This window comes from Syngnathus floridae, chromosome 14 (genome assembly GCF_059516105.1).
Source record: "Syngnathus floridae isolate MCC-2025c chromosome 14, RoL_Sflo_1.0, whole genome shotgun sequence".
NCBI classification, from domain to species: domain Eukaryota; kingdom Metazoa; phylum Chordata; class Actinopteri; order Syngnathiformes; family Syngnathidae; genus Syngnathus; species Syngnathus floridae.
In genome coordinates this window covers 5524675-5546025 of record NC_142426.1, presented here as the reverse complement: position 1 = coordinate 5546025, position 21351 = coordinate 5524675, and the positions used below count along the sequence as shown (strand labels likewise).

The window sequence follows — 21351 nt, the reverse complement described above, 5'->3', positions numbered from 1 at the left end:
ACTCGATGTCTCATATTTTTAGTGTACTTTAAATCATTTACAGTTTCAGTGCTTTTACCTAAAAAAAAACCTCAGCCACTGCAAAAACTCTTTCAGGTTTGGTGCGGTAATGTACATTACGTCATTGTCCAATAATAAGAGGGGGGGGGGGTGAAAACTTTGCGTAGTAAATAAATTAGTAAAGAAAAAAGAAAAAGGAAAAAAAAACTCCAGCAATATAGCTTTGTATGTTCTCAATTTTTATTCCAAACTTGACTCATCCTTCAGCAAAAAAAAAAAAAAAAAAAAAAAAACGCACACTGGCGCTAGTGACGAGATTCCGCATTACGTCATCTAGCAAAGGCCACCCGTGTGCGTGTGCGCGCTTTGCAAAGCACGAACATTGCCGACAACACTAGCGACTACGACAAGAGGGGACGGCCGCTTGTAGTGATGCGTCGCCCGGCCACCAAAGAAGCCTGATAGCGGGGCTGCAGGACACGGTCGGCTGTGTTGGTGGCGGGATTCCTGGAGGGACTATGTGGCGTGACATGCCTGGGAATATATTGTGGTAAGTGGCCGTGCAGCTGCAGTCAAATCGCGACCTTAACCCGGGACGGTATCGTGTGTAATTTGACACGATGCAGTGTTAAATGACACTTTTTGCATCGTTGTAAACATTGGAATGGTGCGTTTATTGTTACACACAGGTGTCTCCTGCAGGATGCATGCTGAGCATACGAGTAGGCGCCTGTTGCCTTCACTGCCCTCTTACCTTTTGACCACAATGGCTGCTGTGGATCTTTTTTTTTTTTTACACGCGTTTCTCCCAGTGCGCAGACCAGCGAGTGGTTGGTTGGTGCTCATATTTTAAAATCTCCAGTGGGTTGGGTTTTGTGTTTGCCAATCATTGTCTTGACTGAAATGACCTTAGAAACAGGCTTTCCCAAACTTTTAGTCTTAAATTAGAAATTTGACTAATAGCATGGGATGATAGTGGTTATTACTTCTGCCCAGCAGTTCTGAGGGTCGAGGTTTGAATCCCAGCTCAGGACTTTGTGTATGGGGTTAGCAATTTCTTTTTCTAAATAGTTGTATTTTTAGTTTTATACTTTTTTTGACTTAGAAATATGAGATTCAAGCATTGTATGGTGAACTCAACTTGCTTTTACAGATTCAATTTGGCAGAAAGTGAACAGTTGGGAACAAAATGGATGCTGTGAGCTGTTTATTGCCAGTTGAAGATTACTGACAAGTACCATGATCGTTCATCGGTTATCGTTTTGATCGGGCAAAGCCTGCGCGGTAATATCAACAAAATCGTACCAAAATAAAAACTTTTGAATGATCCCTTTAGCTATTATGAAATGTTTGTCTCAAGACAGTTTTACATAACAGATGCACATTTCTGCATTCTGTTTTAAAACAGTTGGCCAATTCGGTAATAACCCAACTCAAACTTAGAACGGTTGTTGCATATTTGCCCAAGTTTGAAAAAAAATCGGACTCTACATTCCTTGCCACATCTTTTGGCAGGATTTAGCCCCCGAGGCTATTGGCGGTTATTGGTATGTATGCCACGGTTTTCTCTTTTAAGGGCATTTATTTTCAAATGCTGCCAGTGTGACAGAAGCACAGAGAAAGAGAGCGAGAGTGAGAGAGAGAGGGGTGGTGGGTCGGGGTTGGCGGGGTGGGAGAGAGCAATGCGTGTTGGGCACATGCCAGAAACAAGGTTTAGGGTCTTGCAACTGGAGCGCAAAGCTGCACAAGAATGTGGAGCCTTCTCATTTGATAGTTAAAGATAGAGGCAGCACAGGCCGCCGCGACCGAGACACGTTCTAATTTCAGACACATAGAAGATTTGGCCTTCTTTCCGTCAGGACTTTGTAATAAGTCAAGACAAGGCGAGCGGAAGGAGTCTCAGTATGGTGTTTTATGAGAGGTATGATTTGTTTTTGGCTGCTTTAATATCTACTCATGCGCTAGATTGTATCAATCTTTGTTATTTCCCAGAATGATAACGGTCTATTGAAGGTCACGTGGTCCGGCCTTCGAGCGCTGCTATCGGTGTAAATCTTTGAAAAGTGCATATTTCTGCGTTTAGATTCACTCACAGAGGGGAAAATGATGAATGGGGCGAGCTTGGAGTGTGACACTACACTCGTGGCCGCCGGCGCTGGCCTGATGTTGTCTACACATCTCAAAGCACGTTCACAGTGGCCTCACAATGAATCAAGCGCAACTTCACGGCCGTGTCTTGTCCTGAAATGATGCTCCTGATAATCAAAAGAGATTTTCTTTTGTACTAACACTCACGGCTGCTAGTGGTTGGTTAGCCTCATCGTCTGGACGACGTTCTGGGTTCAAATCTCAGCTCATGTTCTCCCACATTCACGCAGGCATGAATGAAGAATAATATATGAAATAAGAAACTAGCACATAAGATGTTTTAATGACCTTGAACACGATTCTTAACACCTTAATCAGCCCCCCCGCCGTGAAGGCCCCAGCTGAGCAGGTTGGCACCTAGCATGGCAGCATTCGCCACGAGTTAATGAATAATCTTGAGAATGTGTCATCCGCTGTTCTGTAATGGTCGGTAGATGAAAGTGAGCACTTGAATTTATATGATGCGCTTGAGTTATGGCTGTTGAGATCAGATGTAGACATTAAAGACGTTTGTTGCCGTTTCGCGTTGTGGCATTTAGCTAGCAAGAAAAACGTTGTCATTCAGCACTGTTATAATAAAAGGCTGGCACGTTTGGTTCAAAGTACCACAAGTGACTGTTGGAATCGGAAAAAGAAACCTACTGATTTAAAATTGTCATTATATTATTTCAATTGTGTCTCCAAAATACGGCTAATTAATAAAGTCATGCATGAATGATTATCTCAAGCTTTTCATCCAGAGAAGACGAGCGTCCCCACTGAGCTACTTCTAAACAATATTTAGGAATAGGGAAAAAAAAACTTTGTAAACTTTGCCCGTCTGCGGTGTGGGTGTGTGTATGAAGGCTTGCTGCCATGGCAACAGTGCACATGACTAGGTGTATTAGATTGCCTCGGACAGTGTGCGGCGAGGCGTGGTGTGAGTCGTCTCTCGGCTGCTCCCTCTGTCCCGCTTCCTTGAAAGTCTTGTCCTTGTCTTACTCATGTTTGCTCACCTCCACTCGAATTTTATCTGTGTGTGTTATGTACACTCAATTTGGAAATATAGCAAAACAAAAGTGAAAGCAAAAAAAGAACAATATCCAACTCATTAGATTGTGTACCTAATGACGTGTTGAGAGCATTTGTATGTAGATATGTCGAAAAACAAAATATGAAAATCGAGCAATTTGAGTCATGGTCACGCCGAGTAGCTGTTGTCTCATTACGTCCGCTCGTATTAATGAAGCGGCTCGAGTCTCGCACGCGCAATGGTTTTATCAGTTGACGCTTCAGGGAATTAAGTCCAAAACATTTGGCGTTCACTCATCAAGTCGTGATTTTTACGAGGACACCGCTAAAAATCAGGAGCGCGTAGATTGACTTTTACTCTCTCGCTTTTCTCTCTCTTGATCAGAATGATTGAAGACTGCGGGTGGAGCGGCGACAACATGGCAGACAGAAGGCAACTGCTTGTCGAGATGAGTAAGTACAAAGACGCACACGCCCGTGTCCTGATCTATGCCGACCTCCCTTCATTCGCCGGCCATTAAAATGTCTCTTGGGTTTGACAAATTTGATGGAGATGAAATGGTCATATCCAAATCAATGATAAACTGAAAGAGGATGACATCATCATCTCCGCCTCTCTGGCCGCTCAAAAAAAGGTAACCCAATTATTGGAAATGATGATCGCCATCCATACAACCCAATTTGAAAAATGCAGGGGAAAATATATTGAATATGCAAACTCATCCGATGCGTTTTTAAGACCTTTCACAATAAGGGTTGAAAAGCTCGAGTGAATTTCAGTTAATTGCTGCGGCTCTGGTCGTCGGCCCATTAAAAAGTAACTTCACACTAGACTGAGAGGCGGCGCTTTGGATGGTGCCCAAGCTTCTCGAGAGGCTCTGTACAAAGCGTTTTGAAAGTGTTAAAATTCTGAGCTAATTCAACTCTTCTTTAGGGGCTAAGGATCTGGACTCCATTCGATTGTCAACTTACAGAACAGCCTGCAAACTGAGATTTGTTCAGAAGAAATGCAACCGTAAGTGCGACGCGTGCTCTTCTGCTCTCGCTACGCGTCGCCTTCTAGCGTCCACTCTCGCTTCCCAGTTCATCTGATCGACATCTGGAACGTCATCGAGGCCTTTCGAGAAAACGGCCTCAACGCCGAGGAGCTGAGCAACGAGATCCCCGCGGGCCGGCTGGAAGTGGTGCTGTCCACCATCGTGTACCAGCTGAACAAGCGCATGCCCACCACGCACCAGATCAACGTTGAGCACTCCATTAGCTCGCTGCTCAGCTTCCTGCTAGCGGCCTACGACCCGTGAGTCACGCCTCGTTCTTTTGTCGCCCGAGGTGGGAAAAATGCTGACTATTGATGGCAACGGTGTGACGAGTGGGTGTGATTTTTGTGCAGGCCTCACACAAAACACATTGGACCCTGTGAATATAATAAAAATTGTTCAAATTGAAAAACAATCAGCACTGAAGCTAAAAAAACACTTCTAATTATCAGTTTATATGTTTTGAATAATAATAATAATAATAATTCCTTTTTCATTCATTTTTTAATCTTTTTTAATTATTTTTATTTATTTATTTATTTTTTATCTGTTTTGTTTTTATGTGCCAATGACCTCAGTGTATAATAAGAAGTTTTTCATTCATTTTCTTTTTTTTATCCTTTTTTTTGTTTTGTTTGTCTATGCCAATGACTTCAATGTGTAATGATTCATTTTTCATTAATTTTCTTTTTTTAAAGCCTTTCTTTTTGTTTGTTTTTTCTGTCGAAATGACCTCAATGTAATATTTTGTGTTTATTTCTAGAGATGGCCGTGGCAAGATTACAGTCTTTGTTGTAAAGATGGCCCTAGCAACCTTCTGTGGAGGGAAAATTCTGGATAAATTAAGATGTAAGCAGCATTATTTTTATTTATTTTTTACTTGTAATTGTCAAAGATGATCCATATGGATTTAAGATCACATACTTGGTGTGAGTAATTTGTCTGATATTATATAAAATATATAATAATATACACTGCACCATTATGTAGGTGTGGTTAGGTTGCTTTCATTCACTTTTATTTTGAAATGCATGAAACGACTCCCGCATGATACCTTCAATCATGCATTCCTGGAATGAAGGCGATGACAACATCTTCCTTGCTGTTTGTGTTTTTTAAACAAAACAGTTTGAACAGCTGCTTGTCTTTAATTCCTTTCCCTCGATAAGTGGGCTAATTGCATTGTGCGTGTAATTAGCCCGCCCGCGTCGGAAGCCGACGATTATTTTGATTTGTTTGCACAATGTCGCCCCACAGATATTTTTTCACTAATATCCGATCCGGCGGGAATCATGTCGCACGCGCAGTTTGACCAGTTCCTGAAGGAGGTTCTCAAGCTGCCCATGGCGGTCTTTGAGGGGCCGTCGTTTGGCTACACGGAGCAAGCGGCCAAGAGCTGCTTCATGCAGCAGGTGAGCGGCTCATGAATGAAACCTCGTCACCAATGTATTTTGACATTTCCCCCGCTTTCCATTGTGAGCAGAAAAAGGTCTCCCTCAATATTTTCCTGGACACCCTTATGTCGGACCCGCCTCCTCAGTGTCTGGTGTGGTTGCCGCTCATGCACCGGCTCGCCAATGTGGAGAACGGTAGGCGACTGTTTATTAATCGATATTATGAGCATTTGGGAGTGAGTTTTTTTTTTGGGAGGATTTTATAATATGAGGTTTTTTGTCATCCTTTTTGGGATCACCGCTATTACGAATAAATTGCCATTTGTGGAGTTTCAGCATGACTAAAAATGCACAGCAGGACCCACGAAAAAATATATTGGTTTTGAAGTTTGTGCTCGTACTTTGATGGCGTTTTCCCAAATGACTATTCAAGAATATCTGTGTTTACTACTGCATCTATTTATACTTGCCCCCCCCCCTGCAGTTTTTCACCCGGTCGAGTGCTCCTACTGCCACACTGAGAGTATGATGGGCTTCCGCTACCGCTGCCAGCAATGTCATAATTACCAGCTCTGTCAGGACTGCTTCTGGAGGGGGCATGCCAGCGGTTCCCATAGCAACCAGCATCAAATGAAGGAGTACACATCATGGGTAAGAAGCGGGGAGAGGGAGGTGTGTCTGCAGCCGGACCGGTCGATGCGGCTGTTCTTGCGCCATGACGTAAGGGTCGACCCGATCATCTGTTCTCAGAAATCCCCGGCCAAGAAGCTATCTCATGCCCTCAGCAAGTCTCTGAGCTGCGCATCCAGCAGAGAGCCTCCCCATCCCATGTTTCCCGACTTGCCGGAGAAACCTCTCAACCTCGCCCATATTGTGTACGTTCTTCCTCATCTTGCTTCTGAGTTACTTGCCATACTTACCCCACTGAATAGGATCCGGTCAGTGCCTCGTCTAAGTCCTGAACGATTCCAGTCAATCCTCATGGCTCAGCTAATCAATGAAGCTTAATTACAGTCCGGGGAGTGATTGCAATCTACAACAATGTCGCTACTGTTGCTTTCCTTTGAGCTTTTGTGTCTTTGTGTGAGAGTCTCGCCGGTTAAATCGGATAGCCGCCCCGACATAAAGAGTCTCAGGAAAGCAAAGTGCTCCCGTGAGAATTAATTCGGAAATCCAGTGAAAAGTGAAGCTTTGGATAATTAAACACTTTGTTTTTTTTTTGCAGGTACAGCCCTAGAATTTGGCTTTGTCGTGAGAAGCATTAATAATTCAGTGGAGATTTGAATCGGACGGAATTTTAGCAAATTTAGGTCCCATATCAGCAAATTCACTTAGATTCAGTTAATGAGTCATTGCTCAACATGGCCGCCACCACTCCATGTTTTATAATAATTAGCCGGCCTTTACTTTTGTTTTCTTTTATCTAGAAAAACAATAACTGGATGCTAAAAGTTCTCTCTGTACTCCTTTGTGACTTTTCTCTTTTTCCTTCACTTTGTTCTCTCTAGAGACACGTGGTGAGTGTTCTTTGATTTTTTAACACCTCCCAAAATGTGTCCTTTTGAATCAAGCTGCGTGTTTTGTTCTCATCCCACTCTTTAGCAGCCGCTAACTTTTTTTTTTTTTTTGCTTTTCTCTTCACTTTTCTGTTGTATTTATGTGCTCCCTTAACTGTAATATTTCACATTGTAGTCAAACTAAATGTCTAAAATACAACGTTAGTCACTTTTGAGATTGAAACCACCGCTTATTGTCTTCCTAGGCCGCCAAGACCAATGAACATCTCCAGTGAATACTCGTTTTCCCACTCAATGCCAACATCAGGGAACCCGTACTCCACCAAAAAGTGAGTACAACAATGGATGTCCTGGATTTTCCCATGAGATCTTTTCCGTTCCCAGCGGACACCAAACAATTTTCTGTGTCCGTATGTCGCCCTCCTCTTGCTGAATGCACCTAGTTTGCCTTCCAGCGGGAGTCATGATATTGCTCAACATCTGTTGAAAGGCAGAGGGTAAGTGAGACAGGTGTGAGAGTGCCTCCATGCATGTATGCAGTGCAAAAAAAAGATTAAAATATTCACTCACCCTTTTACACATAATTGTGTGTCACACAGGGGTGTGTAGACTTTTTATATTAACCGACCTAAAAAATATCTGATTTGTCTTACATCAGCTGGGTTCAGTGTACAGGTAGAAATATAGTATCGGCTTACTTTTATTGTTTCTTTTTTGAAAGGGGAGTACCCATACAGCAAGCGATTGTTTGAGTTAAGTCACACCTGCATTCAATATAAGTGTTCCCCCCAGGGAACACTTCTCCCTTTCACGATCGGAAAAAAAAAACGATGATGTGACGAGTGAGTGGTATTCTATACGTTGTTGAGCATGTCAAAGCATCTGGACACTCGTGTTCATACAGGCTGTCAAGCAATTCATAATATAATAATAATAATAATACATTTTATTTACAATGTCAAATTTTACACAGCCAAGACTGACAGTTCCAGTTTCTAGTCCCAAATTTGAGATTGGAATTCCAAGCTAAAGCAGCATAGCTAATGAACTGGATCATAGCTTACTAAATATTTCCATAAACACAAGCTAAACATTATCTTATACCATGGGTCACCAACCTTTCTTAATCCGAGAGCTACTTCCTGGGTACTGATTAAGGCAAAGGGCTACCAGTTTGACACACAATTCTGAAATAGCCAATTTGCTTAATTTGGCTTTTACTATGTGTTATTATTGTCATTTCCAGTTCACATGTAAGTGTGATTTTAACAAGAATAGCAAAAATACAGTCAAACCTTGGTTTTTGACCACAATCCGTTCCAGAAGGCGGTTCGAGAAGCGAATTGGTCGAATTCCGAATCTGGTTTTCCCATTACAAATAATGTTTGTTTTTTTTTAAATCCGTTTCAAGACAAAAAAAACCCCCGCCTTTTTTAAGCAATTTTTCATTTGCGCATATTTGTCGGATCGCGAAACTGCAGCGCACCGCCGAAAGCGCAACCGTCGCGCGTCGCCCACCGCGCAGGTCGCATTATTGTGACAGAGCCGTCGCTGAAATTTAGAAAATATTTTTAAAGTCCTAATGTACTTCCCCAAATTTAAGTGGACCTAAGTGTGCAGGGAGCTTAATTTTGTCCAATCGCGCAACTGCAGCGCACCGCCGAAGCGCAACAGTAGCGCGTCGCCGACCGCGCAACTGCCCCGCCCTGCTCTCATTATTGTCACAGAGAGGTCGCTATAATTTAGAAAATATTTCTAAAGTCCTGATGTACTTTAAAACTTTTAAGTGGACCTCAGGGCGCAGGGAGCTTAATTTGGTCCGATCGCGCAACCGCAGCGCACCGCCGAACGCGCAACCGTAGCGCGTCGCCGACCGCGCAACTGCACCGCGTTGGTCGCATTATTGTGACAGAGCCGTCGCTAAAATTTACTAGATATTTTTAAAGTCCTGATGTACTTTCCAAAATTTAAGTGGAACTCATTGCGCAGGGCTCTTAATTTGGTCCGATCGCGCAACCGCCGCACGCCGGGCGCCCACTGTAGCATTGCTTTAAGAGCGTCTTTTTGTTTTAGGATGGCTTTACTGCTTCCACTTGCTTTCTTTGGAGGCATGATTAGGGGTTAATACAATCCTCAAAGTAACGAAAATACAATAACAACGGACTCAGTCGGCATCCAGGCCGCGCGGTCGGGTTTTCTCGGGTCTTCCCGGCTCATCTCGCGAGGTTCGACCTCCGAATTTTGTTTGACAACCGAAGCAAAAATATCTCGAATTTTTTTGGTTCGAATTCCAATTATTTCGAGAACCGGGACGTTCGAAAGCCGAGGTTTGACTGTAAAATAAATAGATGCAGCTCACTGACAAGTGCCGCTATTTTGAGCTAATTTTAGAACAGTTCTGCGGGCGACTCATGCGGTCCTCACGGGCGACCTGGTGCCCGCGGGCACCGTGTTGGTGACCCCTGTCTTATACCAAAGATTTTTTTTTGTGTGTGTGCATATTTTAATTCACATTGTGACTCAATCAATCTCTCAAAAGTAGAGAAAATTAATTCGGAAGTTTAACAGCAGGTTACAACAGGCGTTGCTAGCTTGCGTGCTTGCTAGCACGAACCTGAAACTGACGTGGCTATGGACTCCAGCCAATGTTCACTTCATTATGTGCACCACCTGTGCTTTCTTTACCTTGGCCTCAAATTTGCGTGACGTTTAACAAGAGCGAGCCCATTGTTTGGTCGCTGAATGCTTGCCGTATCAAATGAAACCACTTGCTTGTTTAGCGTAGTTCGCTAACTCAACTTGGATAATGAACACCGAGACTCTTTTGATTGTTTTTGTCTTTTATTGGTCTTGTCAACCTTTTCAATGGCTGTTGGAGTTTCATAAAATAGGATTAGCTAGTTCTGGATGGAGTGTTTTTACATGGAGTGTGTAAAAAGTGTAATGTGTTGTGTGTCTGCGGGGCATATTGCTGCTGGCCTTCACCAGTCCACATAATGTGGCCTTGTTCTTCTTCAGTCACCCATGAATGGCTGCTTTTCAGGCATCTCAAACCTCTTGTTGTTTTTCCTTTCCCTCTACTCATGTGCCGACCTTTTATCACCTGTCATGTCATTTTTTTTGTTTTTGTTTGTGAATTCCTGCACGCGTCCAGGTTACATTGCAACCTGGATGCAGTTGACAGACTCGCCGATGAGCACATTCTCATTGGCCTCTATGTGAAAGTGCTTCAAAACCACCCCAAAACATGGTTAGTGGGTGTGCTACGGGGGTGCCCTTCTCTGAATAACCTCAGCATGTGAAAACCCTGCATGCATACGACAGAAATTATTTTTATTTCTTACAATCACCAAAACATTTATACTGATTTGCACTCACTGATTTACATTCACTGTATTTTTATCAATAGCTATTATTTAATATATTTAAACTTTATTCTCAAATTGTTTTTGTGAGCGTTATAGAGTTGATCCACAATAAAATGGACTCCTCCACTGGGTGGGGAATTAGATCAAATTGGTTTAAAATTTAAGGAAATTGCATTTTTGGCCAATGTTGTACAATTGCATAAACATAAAGAGTTGTGACAGATTATTTTTTGTAACGAGCTGATTAGCGCTCACATTTCTAGTGGGTTTGTCTCCGTTTGAAGTACTATTCAAAAGTATTTTGCTGCATTTTGCACTGACTAAAATGTTTTTTCTTGAAGCGGTTATGTAATTACTCTCTCTCTCTCTCGCTCTCTCTCTGTTTATTTCCATACTCGACAACAACATAAAAATAGAGATGCCTGCGTGTGCACTAAAATGTCTGCCTGCATCTTAATGGAAGTTGTCTACAATATTATATCTGCAGTCATATTAAATTAGTAACTCTGGAGTGCCTTTGTGTTTACGGTGATTATGAGTGGGTTGTTCTGTCTTATTCAGCTCTTCGATGTTTTTATATATATATATATATATATATATATATAGCTATGTGCTAGTCAAGGTGTCATAATACGATCTCGATTTTCTTGTCCATCAGCTTGCTGGAGAGCAGCAACCACCAAGACGAGGAGCACAGCCTCATCGCCCGCTACGCTGCTCGCCTGGCTGCAGATGCTGCGGTGAGACACATGAACATGCACTCGGGGGAAAATCATTATTTCATCTCCTGACAAATCTTTGCTTTCCTACCAAGAGGTAAACAGCGTCCGATTTTAGGGTAGTGCTTTGATTTAATAATAACCTGAATATGAGCATTTGTGGATCAAATAATTATTTCCAATTCTTTTGGATTTCAATGGTGGTGTGAATAAAATGTTGAAACATTTTCTCTGCTTCAGGCTCAGCAGCAGCAGCACAGAGTTACCGCGGATTTGCCGGGTTCTCTGGATGCCAACAAACAGCAGAGGCAGCTCATCGCCGAGCTGGAAAGTAAAAACAGGTGAGGGACTAGCCACCTTGTTTTTCTTGAGCTTCACAGCGCCTGAACAAAGTTGAGGCTTGGATAATCATTTTTTAATGAAATGAGAGCGCTACTGCCACCTACTGTCATGGATGTGCAATTATGGTTTATTCTGCCACCTACAACACTTTATTAGGGACTCCAAAGGGTGCTGAAATGTAAATTTCATACTTTTCCTTTTTTCTAAAACTGCATTTGTGGGTGTCACACAGAGAAATCTTGCAGGAAATTCAACGACTGCGCTTGCAACATGAGGAGGCCTCGCAGCCGCCGCCTGACAGGGGTCAGCAGAACCCCACTCTGCTTGCTGAGTTACGACTTCTCAGGTAAGCGGGAATTTCTATTTGGCGATATCCGTCTCTTACGCACACATCTACACACATTTTAAAATTCACACTGTGTCTCCTTTAAGGTTCAGAAAGTGCAGATTGTAACTGCTTGCCTTAAGTGTGTATGGATGTGACATAATGGTGTCATCAATCTGTACCTTTTTTTTTTTTTTTTTTCTTGTCAGGCAACGGAAAGATGAGCTTGAGCAGAGAATGTCGAGTCTGCAGGAGAGTCGCAGGGAGCTCATGGTGCAGCTGGAGCAGCTAATGATGCTTCTCAAGGTAGCGCAGACAAGAGCCCTCCATCTTTTTCACGGCTTCATCCAGTCACCGCCGTTTTTGGGAAGTCAAGGGGAACGTTTGTTCCATGTTGAGAGGATACGCGTGAAATAACATTCAAATTGGGCTATTTTGTGTTATATTGTCAAGTAGTGTCTTGTAATGAATTTCTCGGGCCATGTTTCTTAAAAATCCGCTCCAGAATCAAATGCATCGTTATAAAAATGGACGTGCCTATCCCAGCTAGTTTTGGAAGGCAGAATTCTCAATAATTTGGAGGTTATCAATTTGCTGGAATCAATGTCCATCAATCAAGTGACAATAAGTGTCGACAATTCCATGTATTCCTACTTAGTCTAAGAAGACGCTATTCAATCATGCACATGGTAATGATATCCTAGGGTCGATCCAAATGGACCTTAACATAATGTGGTTATTGTTTTTTTCACAGCAAGCTGAGGAACAGAAACAAGCTGTAAGTGTGAAAAGTGTGAGGGAGTTGAAAACGATGTAGCACATGTTTTGAAATAAAACATGTTCATTGCTGCCAGGTGAGCATCTTGTATCCCAAAAAAAAAAGATCAATTCATCAAAAAAAAAACAGGCTGACGCTGAAATCTTGTTGGCCATTACAAATTTTTAGAAATTTACAAAAACATTTGGATGCAGCAGCTATTTTGTTGAAGTGCTTAGTGTCTATTATGACATTTCCAAGATACAAGGCGTTCATCAAAGACAACTAAACTCTTAGATGATATGGTAACAACACATCTAGACAATGTTTTTTTTTTAAAGCTTGTCGTCTGACTTTAACACATACTAAATCAGTTTTATCCCCTCTGAATTTCTAAGTTTTTTATTTTCAAACAGCCATGTACAAATGCGAGATTATTCATTTGTATGCAAACTTAGAAATTCAGCAAGGGATCAAATAATCATGTCCCCCAACACTCACTTAGGTTATGTGTTGCAGACTCAGGGTCCCGGCTCTCCGCGCTCGTCCCCCAGTCACAGCGTCAGCAGGCCCATTCCCACGCCCATCCACTCGGACTCAGCCGGCACCACCCCGACTCACGCACCTCAGGACTCCCTCATGAGTGTGGGAGGCGACGTTCAGGAGGCCTTTGCTCAGGGTAACGCAGCAAGATTCCATTCAAAAAAGTCTGCAGTGATGTCAATATTGTTTTTTTCTTCTCCGTCCAAGGTCCTAGGAGAAATTTGAGAAACGACCTTCTCATCGCTGCTGACTCCATCACCAACACAATGTCATCGCTGGTTAAAGAGTTGAATTCAGGTAAAAACTAAAATGGCCGACAAAAAAAGAAAATCATATTTAATTGTATTTGATTTAATTTTCTCAGAGGGTGGCAGCGAGACTGAGAGCACTGTGGATTCCGATCTCAGCCGCGGCGACACATTTGCAGCAACAACAACAACCTCAGATCCCTTCCTCAATTTTAAGCCCAGGATCAGCGCGGCGGAGCATGAGGACGAACGTTACGAGAACGACCTGGAGCGGCAGCTGGAGGACGAGCTCAAGTTCGAGGAGCTTATGAAGCACAGTCAGGAGCCGGACAAAGCCTGCATGGTGAGGTCTCTTTTGTGGCAAGAAAAGAATGGCTTCATTTTCTGTCTAGAACTGTTCATTCACTCAACTGTAGAGCAAATCAGATGTTTACTCTGGATTTTTTTATTACATTTAGTCAAGTGCATTCAAAAAAATAAATCTGCTGTGTGTGATGTTAATGTTGACTCTGTGCTGCAGATGACGCTGCAACAGTGACAGAGCAAATCCAGGGCACTGGTAAATATGCCCCTCATTATTTATAAATGGATACAAGTGAATGAATGAATGAATGAAATAATACTGCATGCTTGACATGAAAATGTTGAATATCATTTCATCCTTGTGCTCTTGTTGGCAGGCAAGCAATATTAAAAGCAACAACGAGTGACAACACTGGACGCAACGACTCTGGCCAGGATCCTATAGCTTAGAATATACATTTGTGTAAAGAATCTATATATTTTTAGCCAACCTCATATTTAAGGTGAAACTGTGAGCCGATGAATAAATCATGAGATTAATAATCACCGAGCGCTCTAATATTATTATACCACAGGTGCCATATCAACCACGTGATTCTTTTGTTGTTGTTTTGCTTTGTATTTGTTAAGCCAATGTAAAAATGTACTGTTTTGTGTCTGTGTCTCATATAATTTTTGATAATTACATTTGAGTTGTATTTTTAAAATACACAATGCCAACCTGGTCAGGTTTTACCACTCTAGTGGAACTTTAGCTTCCGTGATTAATCCCTTTCGAATAGTCTGCCTAAAAACTAATCATAGGAAAACGCAAGCAATGCTTCCCATAGGAAATTAATGTTCTCGCCACCCCAAAATTATACATACTGTATATACACAGAAAGCAATGTGAAGTACATATAAATTGCTAATGAAATCACTTTTACCTCTATCAAAGACTCACGTACCAAAAACATACAAAAACTGAGGTTTCCCTGAGGTATTTGCATTTTATTCTTATTATCGCGTGTTGTTTTTTGAACCTTCATTTGATGCATTGGTGACAATGATAATGCACACTGCCTTAGCTTCTTGGAAAGACATTTCAGTGGAGTTCAGTCACGCTGTCATTGGAGCATGTATACAGCATTCAAAAGCAATGTGAGTATTTTGCACTGGAATATAAACACTGTCAAATTTAAGATGTAATCAAACAATGTCATTACTGTATAATTTCTGTTTCTAGTGGCTTGAGAATTGAACCCACCAGCCACCCCCCACTTGACATAAAAAAAAAAATAAAAAATGCAAAAACCACTACTATGTCTATAGTTTGGACACAAAGTTCTTGCCATTTTCCCCTTTATTTCCTTTTTTTCTTTTGCATAGTGGTGGTGCATAATAAAGTGTTGACACCATACCATAACTCTTTCCCGGGAACTCCTTCCTATTTCATTTCAAGCACGACACACTTGAGCTGCTCTGCTTCAGCAGTGCACCTTTATTAGCTGTCGTAAACGCACTGCAAGCTTTACAAGACACACTACTGCTCTCTAGTGTTCAAGGTCAGTTTTCTGTCCATGTTTTCAAATTTACTTCAGTATTTAAAATCATATAAATGATTTTACTACCAATATTTTAACTAGCATATATTCAAAATGTCACTCCTTATTTCATTGCATATAAAAATTTAACACAAATTAATAAAATTGGTCTATGTTTTAAAAAAAAGGGGAAAAAAAGAGAAACAATGATTTTCAAATATGACAGAAATATCGATTAATTGAATATTTATCGTTTTGGAGCCTGAAGCGTGAAGAATAAAGCAGTCCGTTGTTACAAAGCATCAACGCACCCGTACACGATTGGTCGGTCTGGTGACAGATGTTTTACAACCGACCAATCAGGAGCGATTTTGGTGAGAGACTATCCAATCAGGCGCCGTTACTCCATTCAGCGGCGGCAGCAAATGGGCGTCACAAGGGGTGTGGTGACTCAGCTTGAAAGACCTTTTTTTCCTTACACCTCGTAAACCTACGACTCGTAACGGGTGAGTCCAATCTGTGCTTTTACTTCGTTAAGCTTGGAATCCGTGCAACATGAGAAAGGCAGATATCGGAGCGTTTTCTGCCTGGTAGCGGCAGTGTCGCTCGACATATGTGGGCTGTCACAGTCTGTCAAAAGTGTTACAAGAATCGAAACAAGAACATATCATTAGCATTAACCTAGCTGCTTGTTAGCTGATTAATATGTAGCGTTGTGCATGGTGTGTGGCTCGGAGAATCGGGATTTATCGCTTTGCTCTTGGTAGTAGCTGCTTAAATTTGATATAAAGTTAGCTAGCGTACCCGCGACGGCTATATCTGTTTTAAAAACTACAGGAACTCCACTATCGCATTTCCCTCCTGTGGGAAACGGGCCAGTCTATTTGTGAGCAGCGGAGGGGGTGCTGGTGACTGATAAGACGGGTGTCAATTTATGCTTGCCAAATATCCGGTCCTATTTTGGGATGCGAGTTGAACGGTTATCCAAGTTAAACGTTACCCCAGTCCACTGAATGGTAGAATTATTATTAAGAGATCAACTAGCCCAAATTACAATAGGTAATATCCCCCTATACTAGATCTTAATTTGGTTACACCTGAACTGTCACTTGGTTAAGTTTTCCACTACAGCACAGATTTCTAGCGCCTCAAACATGCTATTCAAAATTCAATTTACTGTTTAGTTTACACTCCGATGGATAGGTTAATTGATAATTTTTATTTTTTTTAGTATTAACTGTACTTCTTCAGGTAAGGCAATTTAGAACACATTTCCATTCACAATGCCGAGTTTTTATCTAATATGAACTGTCAGATTGTTCCTGATTGAACCTCAGTTCTTCCACTCAAGCACAGAATGACTGAGTGGGGTACAACTATCATTTTCATCTATTGTTCTCTAACTTAATCATCATTCTTTTGGGGGGGCGTTGCAATTTTAGTTTCTGTTGATTCGTCACTGAACGATTGGCCATTATTGCTGTCAAACGCGATTGCAAATTAATGCTTTTGATGCACTCAGCAGATCAATGCTTTTGGGTTGGGAGTGACGTCGCATGTTGCCTACTACGCGGCGTAGTCGTCACATGACCAAACGTGCCAGCTACGTCATCTTGGCAAAAGAATAAGCAGAGCGAAGGGGGAAAAAAAAAAGAGAAGAATCTCATCTCCGGCTGCCGCTCTCCGCGTCTTCTTCTTGTCGGCCCACCCCCGGTGTTCGCGTGTCATTTTTTCCCCCGGCCGAGAGTGTGCGAACAGGGCGTCTGTTCAACGCTTACGAGACGCAAATGCCCGGTCCCACCCAAGCCCTTTCCCCGAATGGAGAGAATAACAATGACATCGGCCCGGACGGCTCCAACATTATTCCGTACAGGAAGAATACAGTGCGAGGGGAACGCGCGTACAGGTACAATCCAATTCGTTGTGATTTTTTTAAATGGTGTTGTTTTATAGGGGAAACCCGGGCTGTTGTGGCCTAGCTAGTCGATCCTTCTCCTTGTCTACGGCTGTCATTTTGGCCCTGTTGGTTATAGCAACGGCGATTATCCTGTTTCCGTAATCCGTGTAAAACTGCCGTTTCGTCTCACCGTCGTCGTGGGTGACGTTTGGATTCATAAGCACACATTTGCATATGTAAAAATATGTATACTGTTTGTTTTCTCGTTTGCACGTTTGAGCCCCCCCTCTTTCCTCGTGCCTCCACCGAGCAGACGTTAGACCGGGCCGCGCGATGCGCTCAAACCGGCTAACAAAATCATGCTAACCCCGCTGGCTTCAGTCCGCTTTGTTGACAGGCTCGACCTGTGCGTCCACGAACTCATCGTGGGATTTATTAGTGAAGTGGGTGCAAACAAACAAACAAACAAACCTTGTGTAATACAAGCCATTTTACATCTCCCGTCAAACTGACTCCGATTGTGATGAGCTGCAGGCAGACGAAACAGCATCATTCTAGATTTTGCATGTGGACTTCTTAAGCATTCATTTTCCCTTGCCTTGTTGGATTAGACATTCATCCATTCACATGTACATTCACATATATGCACAATGAAATTCTTCAATAAAGTTGACGAGCAATTTTGGAAATGTGGGATGAAGAAAGCCATGGGGAGAACATGCAAACTCCCCCCACAGGATTCATCTTTGAACCTCAGAACTGTGTTCCCCCCCCTCACACTTTTTCATGTGTTATTGTTTTGTGCTTTACAGCTGGGGGATGGCGGTCAACGTGTATTCTACCTCAATAACCCAGGAGACTATGAGCAGGCATGACATAACGGCCTGGGTTAACGACATCCTTTGCCTGAATTACACCAAAGTGGAGCAGCTCTCCTCAGGTGAGAATCATGCAAAAAGCACCTCTCGCCAGATACTTTTCAAATGGACCTTCACTCTGGATGGGAGTTAAATTGCCCCTTAAGGATTTTAATGAGTAAATAAAAACAGGTGGCGGGCGGTCGTACCCCCGCTGTGACTTAGTCGTAATCCAATTCCCAGCCACTCTGCCAGCACGCATTAAGATGTCAGCTAATTCCTTCATCTCGATGACTTTGTGTGTGCTCGCTACCAGTTGCTTGTTTGGGAGATTTGTTTGTTCCGAGTCATGGCGAGGTGCTCTTTTATGGTAACTTGCTGCTGTAAATTTGGAAGGAAACAAGAATCGGAGCTCATTTTCTGGCGAGTTCAGATTTTGTGATTAAAATGTTCTCTTCTTTTTAAAAATCGTTCTCTGGTGTGCTCAGGTGCAGCCTACTGCCAGTTCATGGATCTTCTCTTTCCGGGCTGCATCAGTCTTAAGAAGGTCAAGTTTCAAGCCAAACTGGAACACGAGTATATTCACAACTTCAAGCTGTTACAAGCGTCTTTCAAAAGAATGAAAGTGGACAAGGTGAGTTTTGAATGCGTCACGCAGTCAACACGTTGCGACCCGTTTTATAACCCTGCCCTCGCCGCTCTCGATTTAGATTATCCCAGTGGAGAAACTGGTCAAAGGCAGATTTCAGGACAATCTCGACTTCATCCAGTGGTTCAAGAAGTTCTTTGACGCCAACTACGACGGCAAAGAGTACGACCCGCTGGATGCCAGACAGGGTCAGGACGCCATCCCTCCGCCAGACCCCGGCGAGCAGATCTTCAACCTGCCGAAAAAGTCCCACCACGCCGCCAGCTCCCCAACCGCAGGTAAACATCACTCCAGATATTTTATCAAAAAATGCAAAACATAAAATAAACATACATTGTAATTTTGGGGTTTAAAATTATGGGCAGTAGCACTAGAAAATATGAATGATTTATTTTTTTCCTGCTTACAGGAGCCTCAAGGTCAAGCTCCACAACCCCAAAGTCAGCGACACCAACATCCAGACCCTCCTCGGCCAAAAGAATCCCCACAGCATCAACTCCCGCCAAAGGAGAGAAGGAATTGGAGGTGCAGGTCACACAACTTACTGACCAGGTAAATAATCTCTTGTTTATATCCTTTGTGTGACACCCCAGAAGTTTTGTGCCACTTCATCGTTTTCAGTTGAATCCCATAATTCGGTTTTGCGCTTGCGCTGTACTATTATGAAAATACACAAGAAGCTGTTGCATGACAGGATCCATCAAATCCATCCCGTCTTGCTGGTCTATACTGTTATTTCCCTAAAACCAGTCCTTGTGATTTTTTTTTTTTTTCCGGGGGGGTTAGGTCAACACATTAAAGGTGGCACTGGAAGGCGTGGAGAAGGAGCGGGACTACTACTTCAGCAAACTGCGAGAGGTGGAGCTCCTGTGTCAAGAGCAGGGCGAAAACAACGCTCCTTTCGTCGAGCGGCTAATGGAAGTCCTCTACGCTATGGACGATCAGGTTACTATCACAAATGCCGCATAGACGAGAGAGAATTGCAGCGATGGACGCAGTCCTCTCCAAAAGTCTTAAAAAAATGGAAGATATTGCAATTTCAGATAAAATTTTATAGTGAGACACATCATCCCGTGACAGTCAAATTGTGAAAATCATAAAAAAAAAATAGTCCCCGCTTTTCAATTTAACATGTCCTGGCGCCATCTTGTGGCATGAACGTCATTTTAGAAAAAGTTAAATATTGTGAATAGGAGTTTTTCAGTCTGTCACAGGATAGGTAAAAAAATAGTTGAATTAACACTGTGCTAGGCCTTCTTAACTCTCAGCTCTTTCTTAGGAGCGAGCCGACGACCTGGCTGAAGGAGACGGGCCCGACGTGGACCCCGAAGGTCACGAGGAGGCGCCTGATGATCAGCAGGAGGAGGAACAGGATGAATACTGACTGAAACACACTTTTTCTTCTATTTAATATGTGAGAACTCGTCCTCCTTTTTTTTTGTTCTCTCAAAGACTGAGCAAATTGAAGCCACCTCCCGCGTAGAAGCACCATCACCTTTTTTTTAATTTAATTTTATTTTATACATATATATATCCCTCCGCTCTGTTCAGTGTCTTTGTGACTTTTTGCTGTGGCCACAAAGTGGAGCTCCGACCATCACAAGGACTGTCAAATGTTTCACTCGAACAAATGCTGAAGTTGTTAATGTTCGCGTTCCAATTTTCTTGTGTCACTTGGATGTCCACAATATAAACTACAAGATTGCAATAAGCAAAAAGCCCGGAAAAGGGCTCATAGTAGCTCTTGCGTTCCCTTCCTGCACTGACGTTTTGAGTGTATTGGACAATCTGCCCAGAGACCCTCATTGTATTTATTTTCATTCTCGAATTTTAAACGTAGATTTCTACATTCTGGCTCCATGTGAAAATGGACACTAGACATCGTGAATTGTGAATACAATACCATTGTATGACAAAACTCGTATGTGTTTGAAGCAACTTCACGCAACGCCGCAACGGTTTTATTGATAATATGCAGAAAGGAAAAAACATTCTTTTTTTTTTATTTTATAAGCATAGCTTTTACAATGCAACGTGTTAAGTTGTCAAACCTCAGCTTGTGATGATTCTTAGCGGTTAGTTTCTGGTGTTAACGGTCAGTTCACGGAGTGTTTTGTCACGCTATATATTCCAGTAAGTACATCGTATACCCTTTATTAATATTGCATTATTACTAATAGACAGTTAAGCAGTGCACCATAATACTTTGGTCATATTATTGTGTAAATGAAAAAGGAATGTAAAACATGTTTGCTGTCGATAATTAATGAATGGTAAATGTTTTTTTTTTCTTCCATGTTCCAACACATGATACATTCCCAGGAGAAGAAAAACTTTTTTTTTGCATGTTTGCATTTTATTTGTGAATATCTTGACCTTTTTACATATTTAATAAGAAAAGCAAGTATGTTAAGTGAGCTTCTTTTGTATGTTTAACCTGTTATTTGAAAGTTGTTGAGATTGGGATGAGTTTGCTGTAATAAAATGTTGGAGTCCACATTGTCATGCTGTACAAACTTAACAAATAATCAAGTAGGAAGAAATATCTTAATAGGTCTTATGTGGCACGTCAGGTAAACAAACTGGTAAGCTGATTTTTTTTTGCTGCAAAAACTTCAACCCATGTATTTATTTTTGCATAAACTATGAGCAACAGAAAGAATTGTCTTTGCATTAATGAACATTAAATTATTAGTAACTCATTTAAAAGTTA

General features: G+C 42.1%; 2 protein-coding genes across 8 annotated transcripts; both read left to right on the top strand.

Moving 5' to 3' along the window:
• The first annotated feature begins 333 nt into the window (after positions 1–333).
• Positions 334–15117, top strand: dtna (dystrobrevin, alpha). Of its 6 annotated transcripts, none has more exons than XM_088396824.1 (22): positions 334–550; positions 3545–3612; positions 4094–4174; positions 4243–4456; positions 4960–5045; positions 5454–5608; positions 5680–5785; positions 6075–6241; positions 6341–6465; positions 7353–7436; positions 7551–7604; positions 10262–10357; positions 11134–11215; positions 11435–11535; positions 11769–11882; positions 12071–12167; positions 12616–12639; positions 13138–13297; positions 13369–13458; positions 13526–13752; positions 13930–13968; positions 14090–15117. In XM_088396824.1, exons 2-21 carry the CDS (start codon positions 3546–3548, stop codon positions 13945–13947), a joined length of 2148 nt encoding a protein of 715 aa, XP_088252950.1. In that variant the 5' UTR covers positions 334–550; position 3545; the 3' UTR covers positions 13948–13968; positions 14090–15117. The 6 variants fall into 6 exon arrangements, with proteins under 6 accessions (XP_088252950.1, XP_088252949.1, XP_088252951.1 ...); XM_088396823.1 differs by lacking the exon at positions 334–550 and adding an exon at positions 1732–1921; XM_088396825.1 differs by lacking the exons at positions 334–550; positions 12616–12639 and adding an exon at positions 1733–1921.
• A 538-nt stretch (positions 15118–15655) lies between these two features.
• Positions 15656–21135, top strand: mapre2 (microtubule-associated protein, RP/EB family, member 2). 2 transcript variants are annotated; one of them, XM_088397076.1, is made up of 7 exons: positions 15656–15741; positions 17945–18072; positions 18478–18623; positions 18700–18916; positions 19048–19190; positions 19425–19583; positions 19918–21135. In XM_088397076.1, the coding sequence occupies exons 2-7, from the start codon at positions 17952–17954 to the stop codon at positions 20020–20022; spliced, it is 891 nt and encodes a 296-aa protein (XP_088253202.1). In that variant the 5' UTR covers positions 15656–15741; positions 17945–17951; the 3' UTR covers positions 20023–21135. The 2 variants fall into 2 exon arrangements, with proteins under 2 accessions (XP_088253202.1, XP_088253201.1); XM_088397075.1 differs by lacking the exon at positions 15656–15741 and adding an exon at positions 16821–17141.
• The last annotated feature ends 216 nt before the right edge of the window (positions 21136–21351 follow it).

Coding starts and splice junctions, on each gene's coding strand:
- dtna (XM_088396823.1), top strand. Junction 6,242..6,340: donor TGAAGGAGTACACATCATGG/GTAAGAAGCGGG, acceptor ATCTGTTCTCAG/AAATCCCCGGCCAAGAAGCT. Junction 13,298..13,368: donor TCAGGAGGCCTTTGCTCAGG/GTAACGCAGCAA, acceptor TCTCCGTCCAAG/GTCCTAGGAGAAATTTGAGA.
- mapre2 (XM_088397075.1), top strand. CDS start 17,023: ATGCCCGGTCCCACCCAAGCCCTTTCCCCGAATGGAGAGAATAACAAT. Junction 17,142..17,944: donor CGAGGGGAACGCGCGTACAG/GTACAATCCAAT, acceptor TGTGCTTTACAG/CTGGGGGATGGCGGTCAACG. Junction 19,191..19,424: donor TCACACAACTTACTGACCAG/GTAAATAATCTC, acceptor CGGGGGGGTTAG/GTCAACACATTAAAGGTGGC.